Source organism: Macrosteles quadrilineatus, unplaced genomic scaffold (genome assembly GCF_028750875.1).
Source record: "Macrosteles quadrilineatus isolate MER2022 unplaced genomic scaffold, UCM_ALF_1.0 Scaffold_8__2_contigs__length_117827958, whole genome shotgun sequence".
In the NCBI taxonomy this organism is placed as follows: Eukaryota; Metazoa; Arthropoda; class Insecta; order Hemiptera; family Cicadellidae; genus Macrosteles; species Macrosteles quadrilineatus.
In genome coordinates this window covers 17,563,512-17,586,940 of record NW_026542601.1, presented here as the reverse complement: position 1 = coordinate 17,586,940, position 23,429 = coordinate 17,563,512, and the positions used below count along the sequence as shown (strand labels likewise).

At 33.1% G+C, this 23,429-nt stretch overlaps 1 protein-coding gene across 1 annotated transcript; it reads right to left on the bottom strand.

Moving 5' to 3' along the window:
• Positions 1–638: 638 nt before the first annotated feature.
• Positions 639–22,192, bottom strand: LOC129000229 (uncharacterized). Its single transcript, XM_054427184.1, has 11 exons — positions 22,151–22,192; positions 21,678–21,813; positions 12,677–12,832; positions 7,410–7,540; positions 6,966–7,086; positions 5,680–5,738; positions 4,985–5,020; positions 4,155–4,278; positions 2,076–2,167; positions 1,480–1,507; positions 639–762 (listed from the first exon to the last, which is right to left on the bottom strand). The coding sequence occupies exons 1-11, from the start codon at positions 22,190–22,192 to the stop codon at positions 695–697; spliced, it is 993 nt and encodes a 330-aa protein (XP_054283159.1). The 3' UTR covers positions 639–694.
• Between the last annotated feature and the right edge of the window lie 1,237 nt (positions 22,193–23,429).

Below are 23,429 nucleotides of genomic sequence, written 5' to 3'. Positions count from 1 at the left end.
ATATTTTTTACTAATTGTGGTGAAAAATTTCCACAATATTGTGTTGGATAATGTAAACTCTCTATCAATGAAAATTTATTTCATACTGTACAAAGAATGTATTTAAAAGTAACGTTTACTTCATATTATTCATTTTCTAGCTAGGATATGTGGTTGAACTGCTAGTTTTAGCTAGTTTATTTTTTTATTAATGAGTTTCTTGTACAGTAAATCCTTCTGCAATCAAAGGAAAACATTTGAGACCAACAATATTCTAAATAGTTTTAAGATACGTTACAAAACACAGAATAACCACCTAGAGCAGTTCGTGTTAGTTAAAATTATGTGGGAGTTTTGTTACCTCGTTTTCAATAAATTTTACATAACAAATCTCAAAAGTTTAAGTTCCACAAAATGCATTTTTTTAGACATAGAAACAAACCTAAAAGTTTATTCTAAGTTTCATAACCAAGTCATATCGTGGCTTTAAATATTCTGTTAAAACATTTTGAGGTTCAATCCTTGCCTAAATAAATAAATGTAATATATTTCTTTCTTTGTCTTTAAGTACGAATTCCAGTTAGTGGCACATAATGAATTTTTATACGAAATACATACAAAAGTAAATAGTCAGGAAAATAAGCCGTTTTAGATATGGTATGATATGTTTTAATACTAATCTATAATACTACACTTCTTTCAAAAACAATAACTACTAGATTTTTCCTATGTCATTTGGCTTCATGGATTCGTATTTCTCAAAATGTCTCTTGCATTTCTCGTCTGTAAAAAACACACAATTTAAGATTTTATGAAATTCCTGCGTTCCTAAACTACAAAAATTTAATATGTAATTCAATGTCTGATTAAATAAATTTGTATTGAAATTAAATTTTTGTTTCAAAAACAAGATTGTGATCGTAATACTCATCATGACACTCGGCAGGGCTCATCAGGCTCATCAACTAGATGTAGGAATATTGTTCGTTCAATTAGTTAATTAAGTTAATAATTTAAATTCATTAAAATATTATTGATATATTATGTATTATAGGTTCGGTTCAAACATTATTTTGTTGAAATATTAGAATAAAAAACTAAGTTAATAATGTGTAGGTTTTTTTTTTTTATCTAAGCAGTGGACAAAATAAATGAGAAAATTTTAGGCTGTTAACTTCATAAATTTAGGTTCAAGCTATAACTCTGAAACCATTTTAAAGGTTTACTGGTGTTAGGGAACAGCTGCATTGATTAACAATACAATTTTTCATTCAACAAAATAGTCAACAACTGAAGAAAAGAATACCATAAGGTATACAGTATTTAAGCTAAATTTGCTTGAAATAAATAATGAGATTTGCCACTTTATTTGTTTTTTGAAATTTATGACGAGTTTAGATCCCGATTATCTATAAAGAAGTATGAAATAATGCACTTTAAGAGAATAATCAATATTATTTGGTAGATAATAAAATAAAATAGGCTAACATTAAATCTTACCAGTCTTCTTCTGATTTTCCGGGCAGTTCTGAAACAGAAAAATCATACATTTGAATTATTATTCTTTGGTCGCTGATTTTAAGACACTTCTTAACATTAATGATTAGCTAGTAAATTTATTAATATCCATAACAACTACATTCTTTTAAATGTCATCACCATTTCATGCAAGACCTATAAAGTATAAATTGTAGTTTTAGATACTGTACATTTATATTTTTTTTAATATTTGGCGATCTATATTTGCCCAAAGTTGAAACACCCCCGTAAATCAGCCCATTTGATGAAAAACCCAAACTGAGGTCATTGAAAAAGAAATATTTGATTTGTATACAAACCATTCAAAAATTAAATGTATGCAAACGTAATTGAGATAAATGTGCAGAGTAACTGACCAATCTGAGTTAAATGCAGAAAAATTACTAATTAATGCTACTCAAAAATCAAATACAGTAGTTATTACTTAAATGATAGATTTTTATGGCAACAAATTTAAATGTTACCCATCCTGAGTCAGTAACTAATTGTTAATTAATTAAATGATAGGTTAAATGGGATTAATGGGATAAAAATTCATTTTAATGAATTTTACATACCTTTTCACTCTCGACAAATACACAATGCTGGAAACTTATCATTGCCAGGCTGCATGAAATATCACCAGTGTGGGGAGTGGAAACTTTCTCAGCTAAACAAACAAAAACACAAAAATTAAATTTTAAACAAAAATTTTGTTTTATTTATTATTTTAATAACTATGTCTCTCTCTCCTTTGTGTAATGAAAGTATCTGAATCTTTTTAGTTTAGTGTATGAAGGTGTTGAGTTAATCGTCTCATCTTATTTGACTGAGCGATAGGATATTGTAAACTATATTTACAATCCTCCTTCCTTTTATCAATTTTTTACACCTGAACTATAGCATTTTCGTCGTCAATGTTGAACATTAGCGTAGGCAAATTTTAAAATGTAGTAATTTACGGTTAAGTCAAAAATATCACGACGTGCAAGCGATATAACTATTGGCTGATAGTTTTAATTCCAACTACCAATGTATTGAATTAGACATTCAATTCTTATGTTACAACTGTAACTTGTTGTAACTATTGTTTTAATTTTGTACGAAAACAACATACTTTTATATTTAAGTCACTGACAGAGTGTCTTGGTCTAAAATAGTGCTTAATTTCTTGAACCCAAATCTTGTAATGATATGTTGAAAGGGCTACTTATCGTTAACAATATTGTCTTTTTATGTCCCGCATAACTATATTCTGAAAAGGGGGAAACGTAACTAATAGTCCACTGTCAAATGTACACCCGTGTGCTCCTTGGTGAGGCAGGTGTGGGAGTAGTCTTAATCTCTTCGTTTGACCTTTGAGAAATACAATTTCGATGGTGGCACTCTTGAAAATTGTGCGTTTGAACGCTGTGGGTAAAAAACAAAATGGCCGCCATTTAAAATGTTTAAAGTCAAATTCATGAAAACCAGCTATTAAAATAAAGTTTTGCAACACATTATTTAAAGTCCTTTTTATTCCAAATCGAATGACACTTTATTTGCGAAAATCGGATAGTAAATAAAAAAGTTATGTAACTTTTGTTATTAATGCTAATTATCAAAATGGCAGTCATTTTAACACCACAAAGTTAAATTCCATAGAAACTAGTAACAAAAACATTATAAAAGTTACATAACTTTTTTATTTATTATCCGATTTTCGCAAATAAAGTGTCGTTCGATTTGTAATAAAAAGGACTTTACATATTGTGTTTCAAAGTTTTGTTTTAATTGCTGGTTTTCATGGAATTTGACTTTAAAAACTTTTAATGGCCGCCATTTTGAAATTCGATGAGCCTAATCAAAGATTTTTTTGGAGAATGTTAATAGTTTTAGACTTAAAGTTTATACCAAGTTTCATAAAAATATCTTCAAAGGGCTATTGAGTTATGAGTTATTTTCAAAAAATTCAAAATGGTGGATTACGGCTAAACTAAGCCGAAATCGAAACAAATTTATACAACATTTTTGACTTATTTTTGCACATAGAATCTGAATCTGCACAGTCCACAACGCTTTACTGAAACACCCTTTATTACTTTTTGAAATATTTAACTGTCCTGGGACATTACATCCACCCTGATTAATTTTATTTATGAAAAATATAAAATTATGTTTTATGAAATAATGGTTGATCCTACATAAAAACTGTAATCATATTTTTGTGCAGATTTAAAATAGCTACATTTTGGTATCTACAATTCTTTTGTAGCCCTAACGGTTACTGATATAAGTAAGAAAACAAGTTTGCGATGGCGGCCATTTTGTTTTTTACCATTCGGCGTTCAAACGCACAATTTTCAAGAGTGCCACCATCGAAATTGTATTTCTCCAAGGTCAAACGAAGAGATTAAGACTACTCCCACACCTGCCTCATGAAGGAGCACACGGGAGCCTGTATATGTACATTTGACAGGGGACTATAATTGTTGCAGACTCTATCAGATTCTACTATGTTCTCTTTATCCTAATTTACTAAACTCCATAAAGTTAGAATATCTGCATAAAATTCTCAAGTGAATAGTTTAAAGTATTAACAGATATCGTATTCAACATGTATAGTGAAATGTTATTATTTTCTATTTGTATATTCTTTATTTTAACAGCTGTCTTACTCTTGACCAGCGGTGCACACTTGGTGATGGCGTCCACTACGATAGGTTTCTGCCAATCTTCATACTCTATCTTGTCCATGTGGCTGATTGCTTTGTCCGTATTCACAACTCCGTCTTCGTTGATCTGTAACCCATGGACATATTTCACTATTCTCAGTATAATATGACGAGTTACTGAATGCAAACACAATGGATTGAAAAAGAACTTAATATAGACCGTGGTGCGGTTATCATAGGTTCTGGCGCACACTGCTGGGAGCGCTATGTAGTTACGGCTTACTCGCTACGTAACTACACGGCACTCCCAGCGGTGTGCGCCAGAACCTATGGTAACCATGGTAAACGTAGCACGGATGACAGTCTATATTTAATTCTTTTGGTCTATAATTTAAACCATTCACAATAAAAAGTTCACAATGTGTTCATAAGCCCATGTGATAGTTTATCACTTTGATTGAAATATTCGTGCTTATATTACTATTATATGTTCCTGTAATTTTTGTTGGGAATAAATTGAAAATGTACTACTAAACTTGATACAACAGATTGAAATATTGATATTAAACTGTAATATCTTTGAGAAAGTAATACTGTACTACAAATCTACAGAATTTGAAAATTTTATCGGGGGTTATATTGTTACACTATAAAAAACCAGACCAGAAAAGACAAATTTTGAACGTTTTTACCCAAAATTGTTTTAGGTAATTATAAAAAAATTTCAAAGGGCAAACAATGCGAAAAAATATTTGTGGACAAATTGTGTTTAAGGTTTTAATTATCTTACTATTGTAGCTATTATTAAAAAATAAATAATTTTATCAACTTACCAAGTCAGCTTTCTTTGCGATGCATTCAGCAGTACACTGAAACCGATAACATTATCAGTAAACAAAATTGTATTTTTCCCCTAAAAATGTAGGTAAAATGCTTTTGCCAACGTCATTTTGCTGAAATAACTATTAACGGTATGGAGGCCTATATCAGATTTTAACCCCATTATTATTTTAAAATAATTTAGTATGATATATCCATTGTCAAACGTACTATCACTTAGTACCATAGACAAAAAGAATTAAATACATACCGTCAGCTGTGCTGCGGTTACCATAGGTTCTGGCACACACCGCTGGGAACGCAATGTTTAGTTACGGCGTACGCGCTACGTAACTAAACGGCCCTCCCAGTGGTGTGCGCCAGAACCTATGTTAACCATGGTAACCGCAGCTTGGCTGACAGTCTATATTTAATTCGCTATGTCTATATGTGATCGTTGGTTCACCACGGGTGAGGGCTGTAAAATTTACAGCAACTTATTTAGTGATGCAACTTTTTGATAGAAAACCCAGAGTAAAAAAGAGTCTATTGATAAGTAAATTATCAACTTTGACATGCTCATACAATGTTCGACTTTTTTAATTTCTTAAACCTGGAACAATTAATAAGCTCTGGGTCCAATTGATGGCTACAAAACTTAGAGAATCACTTTAGTAGTAAATCATAATTTAAAATGTTTTACACTTACAATAACTTTCATCTTCATCTGGTTGGCGCTTTCGCAGGAGAAAAATGAGACTTCAGCATCTGAAAAATACGGACACATATTAATTGTAAATAACCTAGAAGAATTTCCACCAAAATATAGTTTATAAAAAATATAGTCATATCCAGAAGAATTAGCACAGGAATTTTTGTGATCAGAGGTCTTTCGAGGTTTACCGATTCTCGTGTAACCTTGAGTGCCTATTATGGGCTGATTTGCCCATTATTGTCGTATTTGGTGGCAGTTTGGGGCTGTGAGAGCGTTCGAACAAAGTTTGTCTTCCGTCTTCAGAAAAAAGCCCTAAGAGCAGCCTTCAGAATATCCCGTCGTACTTCTTGCAAGCCTCTCTTCAAGGAATACAATATTCTCACATTTCCATCCATATACATACTCAGTTGTCTATCGTTTTTAAAAAGAAATTATCATCTGTATCAACCGCAGTTCCATTCAATGCAGTACACTCTCAGACAAAAAAAAACAATATTAAGCTACCTAAGCACAGGACAAGTTTCTTTGAGAGACACCTATTTTATAATAGTATCAGGTTTTTCAATGTGTTGCCTGAACCCCTGAAAGTACAGCAAGACAAAGACAAATTTGGGAGAGCGGTCAAACGCATACTCTTGGAACAAGCTCCCTACACTGTGAAAGATTTTTTTAAGTTGCCGATCGAATTAAGATACTGTTCAGTTACGTTTTAGTTCTAAAAGCATTTATAATTTAGTTTTATTATATATTCTTGTGACGCTATTATACAGTTTTTTTCTGAGCAAAAATAAAGATGATTTGATTTGATTTGATTTTAGTTTCCAAGTGGGATTTGCTTTTGTCATGATGTTCCTCTGTAATATAACGATTTAAGTTACATCACAGATGTTTTGGTGTAAATTATCATCCAAAACACGTGATGCAATAAATATGCATAAAATGTCATTCCACAATTCAAAACTTGTTTTAGCTTGACTTTGCAAAAGACAAGGTACATGGAACCGGGTATCCAAATGATAAAACATTGTATACATAAAAGGTACTTTGAACTTTAAATGTTCAAATTCGAGAAAAATTGTATAGGTGTCTATATTTAAGACTCTATCATTGAGATGCAATGAAACCAGATGTTGGTTGTCAAGACAGACGATCACAATTTTTTAATGATTTTGCATACATATCTGTTTTCAACCTGTCCAAGTTTGTCATAAATTACAATTTATGTCTGAAATAGTTAATTTACTAAATTAAATTAGTGGAAACATAAAAATTCAACATACTGGCTTCGCTGGCGTTCAGTCTTTGCTGGAAATCTTTGTAGCACTCCCCGTAAGCCTCCCTGACAGAGTCTTCTATGCCAGGAGCAAAATGTTTCATCCACTTGCCAGTGCCGCAACAAGACTGGGACAAACATTATTGTAAATACATCTTTATCCTGCGCAATGATTTGAAGTAATTGACAGAAGAGAAAGTTATGCCATAAAACATGTTTCCTCTGTTGGTTAGTCTATGGTTATACATAATTACTATACAATACATACTTCTAACATAAGTGTTAATATGGTCGATCAGAATTATTTCTCAACTGTTACTATTTGCACCTAACTGTAGTCAATATTTTTATTAAGTTAAAAACATTCACCTAGATCAATATAACATAGACAACCAAAAACTAAAAAAATAATAACATAAAATAAAGTTTAAATAACTTCAAAGCACCAAACCTTTCCATAGTGGTGCTTGCACTTAAACAGCTTATCAGAAGGATTGGCTGAAGATTCCGACGAGATTCCACGGCGTTGTCTAAAGGAGAAAGCAAGATCCAGGTCCTCTAGTTGATCCGCTAGTATTTCATCTGAAAAATACAAGCAACATGAGCTAAATCTAACAGGAAGGTAAATATGTGTTATTTATACCACCATATTTTTGCAATCTCTAAACCAGTTTTGAAACACCGTTAAGTGGTAAAAACAGTCAGTTTCGATGAGCAATCCATTTAGGATGGGACGAGTTTGAAAACAATGTCTTTTGTTGGGAAAACTTTCGTAGTTATAATAATTTAGAAGGAAAGCAGCTCTGTGTATACTGTATTTCAACTCAAATATGAGTGGAGGGTAGGTGTTGAATGAAGTGGGGTGCTTTGCGTATTTATGTTACCTACTGCCTAAGACCAGTGTTTCTTTAGCTTCAACAATTTTTTTATTACCCTTAATGATCAAAGACGGCTGCATATTAGTTTCAAAATATCAAAAGGTTTCTGCCATTCAAGGATCGAACCGGTTAACATTGTATGGTTAGACTATCCATACCCATCCACCAACGGAGGCTATTGGATTACCTAGCAAAGTTTTAAGCTAAAGATGTAACTGCATTTATATCAATCTACAGGGTAGCGAGCTGGTATAGTAGCACGCGTAGTTATTAGCGCTCAGGGCTTCGGTACCCAAGGTCCTCGGTTCAAATCATGCCAAACACAATGGATTTTAGCTGTGGTTTAGTTATGTGACCCTCTGCCCTAGCTGAAGTATTAAAAAAAAAAATATTAAATTATTTCGGATTAGAGCCTATCTTAGGATGCTTAATTGGGGACACGAAAATGTACTATTCTACAATCTCGCAAATAACTGTGGCAGCCGGTACTTTCTTTGAGATAATATTCATAAGGACATTATTTAAGATGATCAGCTGGATCGTTTATTAAGATTTGAGATGAACTGGAGTGATTCGCCAGTTGTTGGACGAGTTTGCGGGTTTGACCATCAAGATGGTAACGGGTCTCTAACCCGCGGTGCCTGGGGCTTTAATTGTCCTGGTCAAGACCAGACGGGCAACTCAAAATTGGGCCGAGTTCATGGGCTTCCGCAACATATCCAGACGGAAAAGTGTGATAGGGGTCAAGTATGCTATCCTTAACTTTGCATGCTTGAAGTATGCATTCCATCGATACGGACAAGCTTTTATCCAATTTTATAACTTAATACCCCCGCCGCAGCAAACCTGCAGACTAAGCGAATTTCCATTTGACTGATTGGATTTACACTGAAATGTCTACTTAAAAATATAACATTTATTCCCTATTTAAATAGAATTAGTTTAACAAGTACTTAGGTTTGCTGCATCAGGGAGGGTAAAACTGTTCTTTTTTTGTAAAATGTTAATAGTTAGTAAGAAATAAAAATATTTTTCAAATTTGATCAAAATATGTTCATAAACAAGCAAACTACAACAGTTTACTTATTCTCCATAAGAATAACATTGGAATTTTAAATTTACAATTTTTTGGAATTTTCTCCGTAACCATTAGGCGCATAATAACGCTTCAATATACTAAATTATTTGTTTTTTTAAGCTCTACAAAATGGTTTGAAAAGAAATTGCTAAATTTTATGTTTTTTGGGTAAAAAATAGGAAAAACCTATTTTTACCCCATAAAACCCCCCGTAAACCCCCGTTCCCATGGTCCGATCATGCTGGATTGCGAACTCGTTCGAATAAACGTAGGTTTACACGTTTGTACCAAATTTCATCAAAATCGGATCATTTTTGCTCGAGTTATCGTGCTAACGGACACATATATATATATATATAAATATATAAATATATATATATATATATATGAATTTGAACGGATGGTGTTTTTGGCCTCTAGGGACCTCAAAACGAAAAAAAAAATCGGTCCCGCGTCCAGGTCTTACCATGAGTACTACGGTAATAGCTTATTCCCTATATGGGAAATTCGCTAAAAAGAACAAAGTTGAATCACTCACGGGGTACGTTACAGTCTACAATACTAGTTATTCCTTCAGTTTTTGTTACTGTAATACAAAAGTAGTTGATTTGACAAAAATGATACGATAGCTTGCAATAAATTGTCCTTTTGGTTAGGCTAGGTAAAAAATGGAAATCAGTAATTTAGGCTACATCTTCGCACTCTGTTGGTAGTATTCAACTCTATTTCAATTTAATTTTTACTCTACCTGTTGCTCGAATTCGAGCAATTGCGAAGCATTACAGGCGACTCAAAGATTATGGAAATACTCACGATCTACACAACAGTTAGAAATAATCAAAATCTTTTGTAAATATCTTATCTTTTTTTCAAAAAGCAGATCTTGTTTTTTAGTGTTTCTACAAATGTTTCCCTCTCATAGCCGCATTAGGGCATTAGGTCTATAATAACGATTATAAATTAAAAAAAAACATTATTTCTTTTCTCCTACTTTTCTTCTAATTTTCTTCTACTTTGTTGTGTTCTTTGACTTTTTCTATGTTTCCATTGTTTGCAAATCGGTTATTTCAATGATTGCTCAAGAAATGTAGCATATTGTTAATTCAGTTTTATTTTAGCCTATATCAAATTGTCCAGGATTTCTCGTTTTTTTCTATTGTAATAATTTCACCAACCCAAGTTTCGTCTACAGATGCAATACGCCAAAGAATGTCACCTACGTACAATCTCCAAGAAGTGGTAAAAGAGGCAGAAACCAAGCCAAACAATAGATATAAGTTAACTCCATAAGAAATAATTTTAAGAGTTACTGTGATGTTAGGATTTTCCACTGATTTGGTAATAGAACATTATATTGCAAAACATGACACGATGCAGAATAAAATCGATTTTTAAATCAGAAAAACCCATTGCAAATCCTGTATTTGAAAAATTCAATAAATCACAATTTAAATATTAACAGCTGTTTTATTAAAAGGTAGTGTAGAATTATGCATATGGTCGTAATGTAAACAAATCTGAAGAGGCAACTTTAAAGGCTTCTGGGGCAAAGCCCAAAGGGAATTTACCACGTTTCTCTTTTGATGGCTCATCTACAGACCAAGACCTTTCTTTAGACACCTCTACCGAGTTTCTACGCCCAGCCGTTCTCTCAATTTAGCTATGACAAAGAAAAACAGTTTCAAATTAATATATAGATTCTAAAACTGGCAAAAACTTCAACGTGTAAACGGAAGGACTGGTTCTATCAATGTTATTATGTGAAAACTCAACGTAGGGACCAGCATAGACAAACAGTGTAAATAGATCATGTGTAAATAGTTTAACCGTCACATAGAATAAAGACACACGTCTCTTTGGATTGCTTTTAATATGACAATCATTAAAACTGATTATGAATGGTACCAAATTATTAAGGTTTTAATTTTGTTGTAGGGATAAGTTACTCTATCATTTCATGGAATAAAAAACTAGTTGCTGTTTATTTTCTAATATTTTTATCTTCCAAATTCATGCATAATCATTCATTCATATAACTGTATTTGGCATTACACATACCGTATATCATTGCATTTTCAAAAGACAACTTTATTCGTCATCAATTTTTAAGGGAAATTTTCCTAGATACCTATATTTTTCATGTAAAACATTAAATGAAACCCGTCACTTTATCATCGATGTAAACGCCATCACTGAAGCTTAGTAACACACATTTTGAGCGGGTCTAGGAACTATTATGTTGAGTGAACTGCATGGAAGCTGCTATAGTTTAACTAACTTGTAAATAACAATTAACAATATCCTAAGAAATATGACAAAAAAGTGTGTATTCCAACTCTGTAAATTATAAAAGATTATTCAAACGATATTTGGTCAAATTATTTACATTCGGAATCTCCGATTAATTTATTGTTGTTATTTTACAAAAAATTGAATTTACTTAAACAGCTACAAAGTATTAATAAACAAGTCAAGACTTAGCAGTTCAAAACTACATCGTGTGACAACCACTCCGAGAATCATAACACTCAAGGGCAATAAAATTCACATGGATGTGGGACTCTTGCACGGTTTTAAGCATACGTCATCAAAGAGTTGGTTTGTAACCTAATTTTGGCCTAAATGATAAACTATAATTTTCGTATTGCACTGACCTTTAAGCTGATTAACTCACAAAACATACGTTAAACGATATAAATTACCTCCCAAAATTGTTGTTGTCTAGTTTTGCTATTAAAAATGTACATCTATTGTCCTGAAATTCGCTTGTTAACTTACTGATTTGGAGACAAAAAGTGCTTGTATTGAAAACAGCCGTGTTTGTTGCAGAATAACAAAAGTAACTTTATTTTGTAATCTTTTATTGGAAATGTGAAGAAATTTATCATTAACCATGCAATTAAGTCAAGAATTCAAATTAAATTAGCCCTGCAAAGGCATGCATTTAAATTTGTTTAATGATCTTAAAACAATTCGCTCGAAAAAAGGAATATTTTCGGTTTTTTCTATATTTTTAAGCTAACATTAATCATACTTTGAAATGCCTAACGTTTAAACCCAAACATACAAGCGTGTCTATAAATTTCACTGTCACTGTTTTAAAATTTAAAAAAGTAGAACTTTCCAGATTATACAACTTTGACTTGAATACAAAGAGAGTCCGTATTTTACTATATGCCATCAATACTTACAGTTTAGTTTTAATTTGGATTTCTTTTAACAACGTCTTTAAAATTTTCAAAAAACATTAAATTTTCCAATACTATCTTTACTGTTTATTTGTGTTTTCTTGTAACAAAGTTTACATGAAGCCAAACACAAATCTCATTGATAGGGTAGGTACCCTGTAAGTAAGTCAAAATGATAGGAAACATTAAACATAGGTAGGAAATTTTGTTTTGGCTGTGAAATATAGATTTTTGTTTATTAGTTATTAGCAAACACAATTATTGTGTTTTACCAACATACGGAGTAAGAGAAAATACGGTTCTTTTTTTATAAAGATAAATCACTAATACTAATATTTTCCCAAGAGAAATTAACTACGCTTACCTTTACTTTACATAGAGTTAATGTTAGTAGTGACTTCTCTCTTTAAAAACACCTATATCCTCACAAAATAGTTTGACACCTTAAAATATAAGATAGGATAAACCCATTTTTACATAAATAAAACTGCTAGAATTTTAAGGTGGAAATCTTAAATTAAATTTTCTACCGATTTAGTATGGATTAAGGCCCAAACTAATAAGTAAGACTTACTGAAGTTGGAATCTTGGAAGTCATAAGCGATAACGGAGGAGCAGACCGCTAGAACCAACACGACCACTGAGGACACCATGGCTGTAGTGAGGCACAGAAGAGGTCTGCGTGGCCTGTATATATACTGCCACTGGCTGGGCCACCACGCTGACGTCACTATATATCCTCATAGCCATACACCTCATAATCACAAGTTTGCCAGTTCGATCCTGAGAAGTCAGGAGCTTTTGATGGCTCAAAACCCAGCCAAGCTGTTTTTTATCATTAATTTTTTTTTGGTCCTGGTTATAAAACCGCCTGATGTTAGTCAGTAAATAGCATAATTCATCACTAGGGTGTAAAGTGACTCTTTGTTCACCCTAGCTCGAGTTTTACGAACGATGCAAAGCCGAGGTCGGAAAATGAATGAGGATTGAAAAGACACTTTTTGTCTATTACGAATGTCTATCGGTATATCGAACTATAATAATGCCTCAATACACTAAAACCTTACCTAATAAATCAATCGATAAATAATTTTGATCCATGCGATTGCACAATCAAAATACAACTGTTTACGACGGATGATATTTGCTCCCTAGGGACTACAAAGGCTTTTTGCTCTCTAGGGAGTAAAAATGCCACACTTTAGACCCGCAACGCATACATTTAAAAATCGGGTTTTGCTGCAGTATGATGAAAAAGGTAATTATTTCATCCATTTAACATCATCCTTCAGTGATCTTATAGTGTCGGTGTTGAACAATTTTAATACAATTTGATTGTAAGATTTCGTTAAGCCCTAGTCCACACATGGCCACATGGCCACCACCATTGGCCTCGTGTGAAAGGGCCCTTAGATATTATGTATTAATTTGTAGATGTTCATATGTGCGGAGCGCTTGTTGTGGATTTTTTTGCGTACAGCTTCATTTTGTGGGTGGAATTGAAATGGTGCACCTAACTTTATAATCTAAACATTTTAGATTATAATAAAAACAACTAAACCATCCTCAAACGTTTTTATTCATGTTGAAGCCTTCCGGAATTGGTAATCAATTATAACGGGTTATGTCACGGTGTTCTAATTTAGGTAAATTATATAAATGTGGAAGTGTGAAAGAAGTTTTATTTTTGACAATTGAATTAGTTTAAGTTTCAGTTAACATTATCCTTTTGCTATTAGTTCAACTAGTACAACTCAAATTGTTTTCTTTTTATATTCACAACATATAGCATTAATTACATATGTTAAAAACAGTCCTTTGTTATGGCTTTGCCACAGGTTACGTACCTTGATTTCCACAATTACTCAGTCTAACTTCTGTTGACTAGTTTCGACTACTAAGTAGTCATTTTCAAAACGAACGTTAAAATATTAAATTCATTGAATGTTGTAAAAATTTTCTTAAATACATTAAACACACATGCATAAAACGGGTGTCCGGCCGGCACACGTCACTGAACTAACGTGACGTCACTGAACTAACGTGACGTGTGCCGGCCGTCCAGCAGTGCTACGTGATTTTTATCGGTAATGACAATAAAAACAGAATACACTTTTTTAACATCTCGACTATTATTCTAACTTAGAAACGTATAAGAAAAAGGCCAACGTTAAATTAATAATTGTCAAATCTTTTGAAACAAGAAATCCCAGGGAACAAGGACTGGTGGACATCATTCAAACTACTAGCCCACGTCGGTAAAGCAGATTGCTGATTTTAGTTTATCTGATAGATAACAGCAGCTGTTCTACTGTATATTAGTAGGAACTGTGTAATTCTCTGTAAAACTTTATCACTTTATTAATCACCTTATTAATACTCGTGTATTTTTCTAAACCCAAATGAGATGATAATATACAGGGTTTTCATAAAATGATGGTGGGGTTTAGCTATGAAATAAAAAGAAAACGAGAAAAGAAACACAAAAATATGATTTATGTTGTTGAATTCCTAACATCAAAAAGATTGTATACATAGCTATTAAGCTTCAACATAACTACCATTTCTTGCTCTACGGACGTCCAGACGATGATTAATTTCAGCTCTCACGAGCAACATTTCTCTTGTTACAATGGAGACTGTATCTCTGGTTTCTTTATTTCTTTAGAGTTTAGAATAAACTATGTTTTTGACATCCTAAATGGCCGTTATACTAGAGTCACGGACCTTAGTTCATTTAGTTACAAACTTAGCCTTTTCTTGCCGGAAAACATGTTAAAAAGAAAATACAACTTGTTTATTTAAAAAGAATAAGTAGGTTTTCAATTAGCACGACAATCAACACAGTTTTTTTCAACTAATTTAAACAAAACTGTTTGAGCTACCGAATGCTGGGGTACCAATATGAAATATGTAATTTGAAATATGTAATATGTAATTCTTATAATAGTTTTAAAGACAGATAAAACCCCACCATCATTGTATTAAAACCCTATATTATTTTATTGTTATATTCAGTGTCCATTTATGAATTAATTACTTTTACTTTTTTTCCATTTTCAGTTCTAAATACCTAGGTAGACAGTGAATATTTTAATATTACCATACCTGCACCATGTTTGACCAATAAGTCACGTGTTCGTTTTATAAATGATGTTCAAGACAATAAGAATACAGTAGTCCAGTGGAGCTAGTTCGCCCGGTCCCCGATAGGTTGTAAGCGGTTCACTTATTTGCCGTTAGAGTTCGCTCACATCGTTATCTCTTTGTCTTTCGTTTGAGTATTATAATTATTCAAATTTTATTGTCTAAACTAGCTTAAATGCTGATATGATTGCCGTAACAAGAGATAAAAGGTAAAAATGGAATTTAAAATTGACTAGTTTTTTATTTTATGTCCAGGCAGTTTCCCAAATTAGCTCCGTTTCCGCTAGACTCTCGCACTGCTTCTAGCGTAGCTACTATAAGACAATCCGATTTGGATTGTCATACTTTATCATTTTGCATTTAAAAAAATTTAAATATTTTATTTGAAAAGCCGAAAGTCGATGCCCTCACTAGGAGGTTTCGATGATTGGCTCATAATCCTTCACTATGTCTGCTGTCACCGGAAGATAGCTAAGCAACCTATAGTACGGGTTATACAGTAGTATAGAATATTTAGAAATCTTTCTATCTGCAGTTCAGTTAATAAATCAGTTAATGGATAATCGAATACTTTTGAGAATTCGAATACATGTATTCGAATACTTGTGGTCGAATACTTATATATATATGGTGTAACAATATGGCAATTAATTTCATTTTTCCCAAGTCTAGTTTTGTAAATCAAGTATTGCAATTCATGTATAAATATATTTAAATGAAAATAAATGTAGTTAGGTTTTCCTCTAACATAAATAGGTTATATTTTCAAACAAACTAAAACCCAAATTAAATAAATTATTGTTCACTCTCATTCAATTAGGTAATGAATCAATTAATCTTGTGATATAACTATAAGTATGCATTATAGATTAAGTGAGAAGTGAATTACAATTTTAAAACAGTGCGATTCATTACTTCATTGAGTTATTTAATATAATAATTAATAACGCTGATAGGCTAGTATCCGAATTTAACATTTTAATGAGACAATTAATTATTGATCCCTCCTGAGTCGGGTACAGTGAAGATTCCATTCCATGTCAGTAAACTTATAAGCTTTTGTTGTGAAGTGAATTAAGCAAAGGTATTCATAACACTAGTATTCAGTGTATTCGAACTCGGAACGCATCGGCCGAATTCGAATTCATTCGCTCTGGCTATTCAAACTAGATTGGTTTGGCTTCAATGTCAGTATTCGAATACAGCCAGAAGTATTCGAGTCTTTGTTGTGTTGTATTCGATATAAGTATTCGATTCTGTATTCGAATGCCCCATCACTAAGTTCAGTTTATTCATAGACAAACCAGCCACAAGTAGACTTCTCATCCCGTTGAAAATTTTGAAGCTTGTTTTTAGTGTTTAGTTCAAGTCCGATGACACTGGGCGTACGTGTCAACGCCAAGACATGTTCGTCATGACGAGACATCTTGCGCAAAACTACCCATTATATCAAAAATTGCCCTTTAACGTCGTAATTCTTTTCTAAAGGTAACTTTCAATATGTTAAAAATACCCCAGCTGTACTTATTTGTACCGTATTCTTTTGATTTATAACCTTATTACAATCAGATGTGATTATTTGTTTCTATTAACTGAATTCTGTTTTGTTTATTACAACTTAGTTTTACCAATCAATCGTTTTATAATACTTATGAAGTCAAACGGGTTGAAGCCCGTGGGTAACAGCTACTTTCACATACATGCAGTTTTAAAGGTAGTTCGTACATTTCTGGTTAAAATAGGCCTACTACTACCATATAAGTATTAATGGGTGTTACGTTATTTCCAATACAGACCCGTGGTGTACGAAATTTAAATTAAATACAACAATATTATTGGCATCAAATATTATATTATTACAAATTTAACTTAGGCTATATTTGTCAATTCAATACATTTTTGCTATATTTGTTGGGTTTTAAATTTTACGAACAGAACATTAGAGAATTGACTTACAAATAAGTAACCTACGTGGCAGTATTATTAACTATGCATACTCGCGTAAATCCATTACATAGTTTACATTGATGGCAATAAAAACAGAATAATGGTTTGAACATATCGATTATTAATATACTGACAAAAGTATCGCGTAAAATTAATTGTCAAGTCTTTTGAAACAAGTACGAAAGATCAGAGACTGGTGGCCATGATGCGAACTACCAGCCGACATCGGTAAAGCAGAATGCAGGTTTTAGTTTATCTCATAGATAGCGTTAGCTGTACAATCTATCTATAAAAGAGGAACTATGTATGTATGTATATATATATATATATATATTTGTGTGTGTGTGTGTGTGTGTGTGTGTGTGTGTGTGTGTGTATACGTTATGGACTCTGAAACCGCTCTACAGATTGTAATGAAACTTTCAGGCATTATTAAGCATCTTTCAAGGATGGTTCGAGTGAAGTTTGGTGCAGATCCGTCAAAAGGGCTCTACCCCAGAGGGTTTTAGGTGGGCCAATGTCAGACTTTTTGATCTAGAATGTTTACAAATAAATATAATTTAAAAGCAGATGATTACTTTCACCAACTGTTTTGTACGTTTGAATAACTACAACATTCTGTATTAGCATTAGTCATGATTTGAAATAGTGCCACAGTGTTTCTACAGATTGCAGCACAGAAAACTATTTTACTTTTGAATAAGTCCAAATGTATTAAACCCCAATTGCAGCACACCTGTGCACTTAACCACGTTTAAATTCTCCATTGTTAAAGATTAAAACATAAAAACCTTTATAAAAGTACTGTATTATAAACAATAAAAGGGATGACTTTTTTACATGTATGACAACAACTAATTTGCAACCAAAAGGTGAGTGAGCGTAGCGAACGAACACCAACCTGGAGGCGAGTAAGCGTAGCGAACGAGCTAACCTGAAAATAAGTGAGCGCAGCGAACAATTTCCAACCTGAAGGTGAGTGAGCGTAGCGAACGAACTTCAACCAGGACGTGATTGAGCCATGCGAATACTTATGAAGTTAAGCGGGGCAAAGCCCGCGGGTACAGCTAGTTGTATATATTTATGTAAAATACTGATTAGTCATAAAACTGTAATATGTCTATTTATTGTCTTTATCACGTACAGTGGAAGACAGTTAGTTTTTTAGTATTACCATACCTGCCCATGTTTGACCAATAAGATAGATGGATCGATAGATAGATAGATAGATGGATAGATAGATAGATGGATAGATAGATAGATTTATTTGCTCATTAAACATTATACATAAAATACAATAGATCATGTCAATAAATAGTAAACAAGGTAATCAGAGAGATACATGCAATCAAGCTATACATCAATTAAGTTTACATGCACAAAAAATAGGTACCTATAAGATAAATTATAAATAATACAGACAGGCTTACTAAATGACTACTTACTATTACTAAGTATTAGTCTTACTAGGCGTAGTATTAGTCTATGACGAGGCTTACTATTGTAATAAGTCCCGTGTTCGTTTTATAAATTATGTTCAGGACGATTAACTGTATTTCATTCTCAATATTAGAAAATGTAAAATAAGTAACATCACAGTGGAGTAATTTGAATAAACTGCCGCCAAGAATCCTCAATTTTTTGCTTCCTTTCAATAGTCGATAGGATCGCATTTTTTAATCAAGACAAATAGAATAAAGTAGTCCAGTGGAGATAGTTCGCCCGCTCCCCGATATGATGTCAACAGTTCACTTATTTGCCGTTAGAGTTCGCTTACATCGTTATTGTCTTTGTCATTCGTTTGATTATTCATTTTTCAATTGTTATTGACTAAACCAACTTTAATACTCATTTGATTATCTTAACTATGGGTAAAAGGTAAAAATATAATTTAAAATTAACATATTTGTAATTTTATGTCCTGGCAGTTTCCCAAATTCGCTCTGTTTCCGCTAGACTCTCGCACTGAATCTAGCGTAGCTACTATAAGACAATCCGATTTGGATTTTCATACTTCATCACTTTAGCATTTGAAAAAATCTAAATATTTTATTTGTAAAGCCGAAAGTCGTTGCCCTCAATAAGAGGGTTCGATGATTGGCTTATAATCCTTTACTATGTCTGCTGTCACCTGAAGATAGCTGGGCAACCTTTAGTACGGTATATACGGTATTATAGTATATTTAGAAATCTTTCTATCTGCAGTTCAGTTTATTTATAGACAAACAAGTAGACTTCTTGTTCCGTTGAAAATTTTGAAGCTTGTTTTTAGTGTTTAGTTCAAGTCCGATGACAATGGGCGTTCGTGTCAACGCCAAGACATGTTCGTCATGACGAAACACCTTGCGCAAAACTACCCATTATTTCATAAATTGCCCTTTAACGTCGTAATTCAATTCTAAAGGTAACTTTCAATATGTTAAAAATACCTCAGCTGTGCCCATTCCTATTTGCATGGTATTATTTTGATGTATAACCTTATTAAAATCAGGTGTGATTATGTGTTTGTATTAACTGTATTCTGCTTTGTTTATTACATCTTAACCAATCAAAAGTTTTATAATACTTATGAAGTCAAACGGGTTGAAGCCCGTGGTTAACAGCTAGTTTCACATACATGCAGTTTTAAAGGTAGTTCCTACATTTTAGGTTAAAATACTACTACCATGTAAGTATTAATTTGTGTTACATTATTTCCAGTACAGACCCGTAGTGTACGAAATTAAAACTAAATACAACAATATTATTGGCATCAAATATTATGTTCTTCGTTTGAAGATCATTGTTGGTGATGGCACGGATAACATACTACTATATTAGTTTGTTTTCTGTGGTGATGGTGAGTTAATGTTGTTCAAAGGTTTATTGCAGACATTTCCCATTACGATGGTAATAAGCAATACACATTGTTTTGGAATCTGGAATCAAAATCCGTTCTCAGGTGAAAAAACTTAACTAACACATTAGAACTAACAATACACAAACGAACAACCTAACTTGGAATACACTACAGAGGGAAGCAATCAAAAAATACAAAAATAAACAAACAAAATCAAAATACAAAAATAAAATAGGGTTTGTGTATTGTTAATTGTAATGTGTTAGTTAAGTTTGTTCACCTGAGGACGGGATAAGATTCCAGATCCCGAAACGTTGTGTATTGTCTTTTGCCATCGTGATGGAAGAAGTCCGCAATAATCCTTCGAACAACAAATATTGTACTCTTACAAATTTAAGTTAGAAAATTTTTGTCAATTCAATAATAAATTTTTGCGATATTTGTTGGATTTTAACATTATATGAACTGAACATTGCAGAGGTTACTTAATAAGTAACCCACGTGGCAGTACCAAATCACGTAATTACGTTACGTGGTTTACATTGATAATGACAATAAAAACAGAATAATGGTTTGAACATATCGATTATCCATTTTACTGATAAACGTATTACATAAAATTAATTGTCAAGTCCTTTGAAACAACTACGAAAGAACAGACACTGGTGGCTGTGATGCGAACTACTAGCTGACATCGGTAAAGCAGAATGCATATTTTAGTTTATCTCATAGATAGCGTCAGCTGTACAATTGTATATTTTTGTAAAGTACTGAATACGCATAAAACTGTAATATGTCTTTTATTGTCTTTAACACGTACAGTGGAAGACAGTTAATTTTTTAGTATTACTATACCTGCACCATGTTTGACCAATAAGTCACGTGTTCGTTTTATAAATTATGTTCAGGACGATTAACACTATTTCATTCGCAATATTAGAAAATGTAAAATAAGTCACAACAGTGGAGTAATTTGAATAAACTGCCACCAAGAATCCTCTATTTTTTGCTTCCTTTCAATAGTCGATAGGATCGCATTTTTTTATCAAGACATATAGAATAAAGTAGTCCAGTGGAGCTAGTTTGCCCGCTCCCCGATAGGTTGTCAACAGTTCAGTTATTTGCCAATAGAGTTCGCTTACATCGTTATTCTCTTTGTCATTCATTTGATTATTCATTTTTCAAATGTTATTGACTAAACAAACTTTAATACTGATTTGATTATCGTACCTAGAGATAAAAGGTAAAACTAGAATTTAAAATTGACGTATAAGTGATTTTATGTCCAGGCAGTTTCCCAAATTGGCTCCGTTTCCGCTAGACTCTCGCACTGAATCTAGCGTAGCTGCTATAAGACATCCCGATTTGAATTTTCACACAACAGTTGCAGTAGTTGATATGACATAACAATATACTCTTTATTCTTTGAAAAGCCGAAACTCGGTACCCTCACTAGGAGGGTTCGATGATTGGCCATCGATGTATAATAACTCCCTGGATTGCGCGCTCAGGTTGCAGTAGGTCTCGAAAAACGGTCCGCCGCTGCCTCGCTCTATCCGCGAGGAGTGGGGATAAAGGCATGAGTCACCCTAGTGGCGAGCGTCGCGCCCGCTCTCGCCGTGTATTGCTATGTTAGGCCTACCATACACGTTCCGTCCCGGACTGAAGGCCGAGCCTTGAGACCGGAACTGCACAGTTTGGCCGGAGTCGTGACCTCCCCACACACGCTCAGTCCGGAACTGCACAGTTTGGCAGGAGTCGTCTTGCCTCCTCTTGGTCTAATAGGAAGTTAAGCTCACTGAAGTACCACTTTTGTGAAGATTTTACTTTTTAACTCTTTTCTAAATGCACTCCGTAAGTTTTTTATTTTTTCACCACAGTGTCCTTTGTTCTTTTTGTGTCAGATTTGTTCATAAATCTAATAATTCTTTATAAGCTGCTTCCCTCATGTACCTGTTGTGGTATTCTTTGCTTATTGAAGTAAAAAAATCACGTGCACATGCGATAAAGCTGAAAATGTGGTGGGAGGGGGGAAGCAGCACTGTCTTGGACTGCGGGATTCGCCATACACGTTCAAATCGGCCTCAAGGCCGGGCCTGGACGGATGTGATTCACATCCGGCCGTCCGGCCAACGATCTGCCTGAAGGAATCGACATACACGTTCAGTTTTTCCTTCAGTCCAGGACTGTACAGTCCGGGACTGAAGGAAAACCGGAACGTGTATGGTAGGCCTTAGTTTTGTGGAAATATTCTGAGGATAATTGATTGTAACGAACTTAATGAGGTTTTAATAGGCAGATATAATTAATCTACGTACTTGCTCACACTTTATAAACTATGTGTCAAAAGTAAATTTCATAAGAAATTTAGTGATGTTATGAAAGATTTAGATCTATTAATATTTGAACATTAAACAGAGCAAAATATATCACAATAATTATTTGATCACAAAGCATGTCATCATTTGCTGCTGTGACGCCCAATTATTATTGAGATACTTTGCAACATTTAAGATATTTTGTTTATAGCGTATGTCTCTTTATCATACTGTGATTAACTTGTTTGGAAAACATATTATGTTGCTAAATAAAATGAGTCTAGCCTATAATATTTAATGCCAATGTCTCAAATGTATTGATTATTCTCACTGAAGTAAAATAATAACAAAATATTTTCTCAGGTACTAAATACTACTGTGGAATCCAACATTTATTCTTTGATTCAAAGAATTTAGTTAACTATAGACTACCGGTAAGCATTAAAATGCATAAACATACGCTTGTAAATTTAGTTACCATTCTTCGTAATGTAATGACATATTTGATGTAATAAAATGATAATTAAATGCTAGAAACGCAGTTTCTAGATCCCGTAAACTGATGCAGAGCCGGCCGAGCCCCTAGCGCCAATGCCGCGCCAAGCGATTTTATGCCTATTTTTAATCGCTTAAAAAGGATACAAGCAGACTCCGTATCAAAATAAGCTTCAAATAAAAAATAAAATTCATACTTTGATTTAAAACTTTGCCGCAGGAATTTTTTTCCTGACCAAAAAATAAAAAAGTTCCTCGCTTACTACATTTTTCATGTTTTTAATGGTGTTAAAAAACAATCATCAGTTTTAATTTGACTAAATAAATTATAAAAAAATATGTTAAGGTAAAAACTAACTACATAGTAATAAGCACTGGTTTTTCCAGAAAAACAATATATCAATTTGAAATTTTTATGTTAACAAATAAATGTAGCAGAGCAGGTTGAGTGAATGTATGTTTGTGTAAAACAGTGAGGTTCATTCGGACCGTTCGCCTCAGTATCCCGCCAATTCGATTGGCGGGCACGGACCGTTTTTCCACCACCTAGCGCGCTATCCATACATCGATGTGATTGGCTT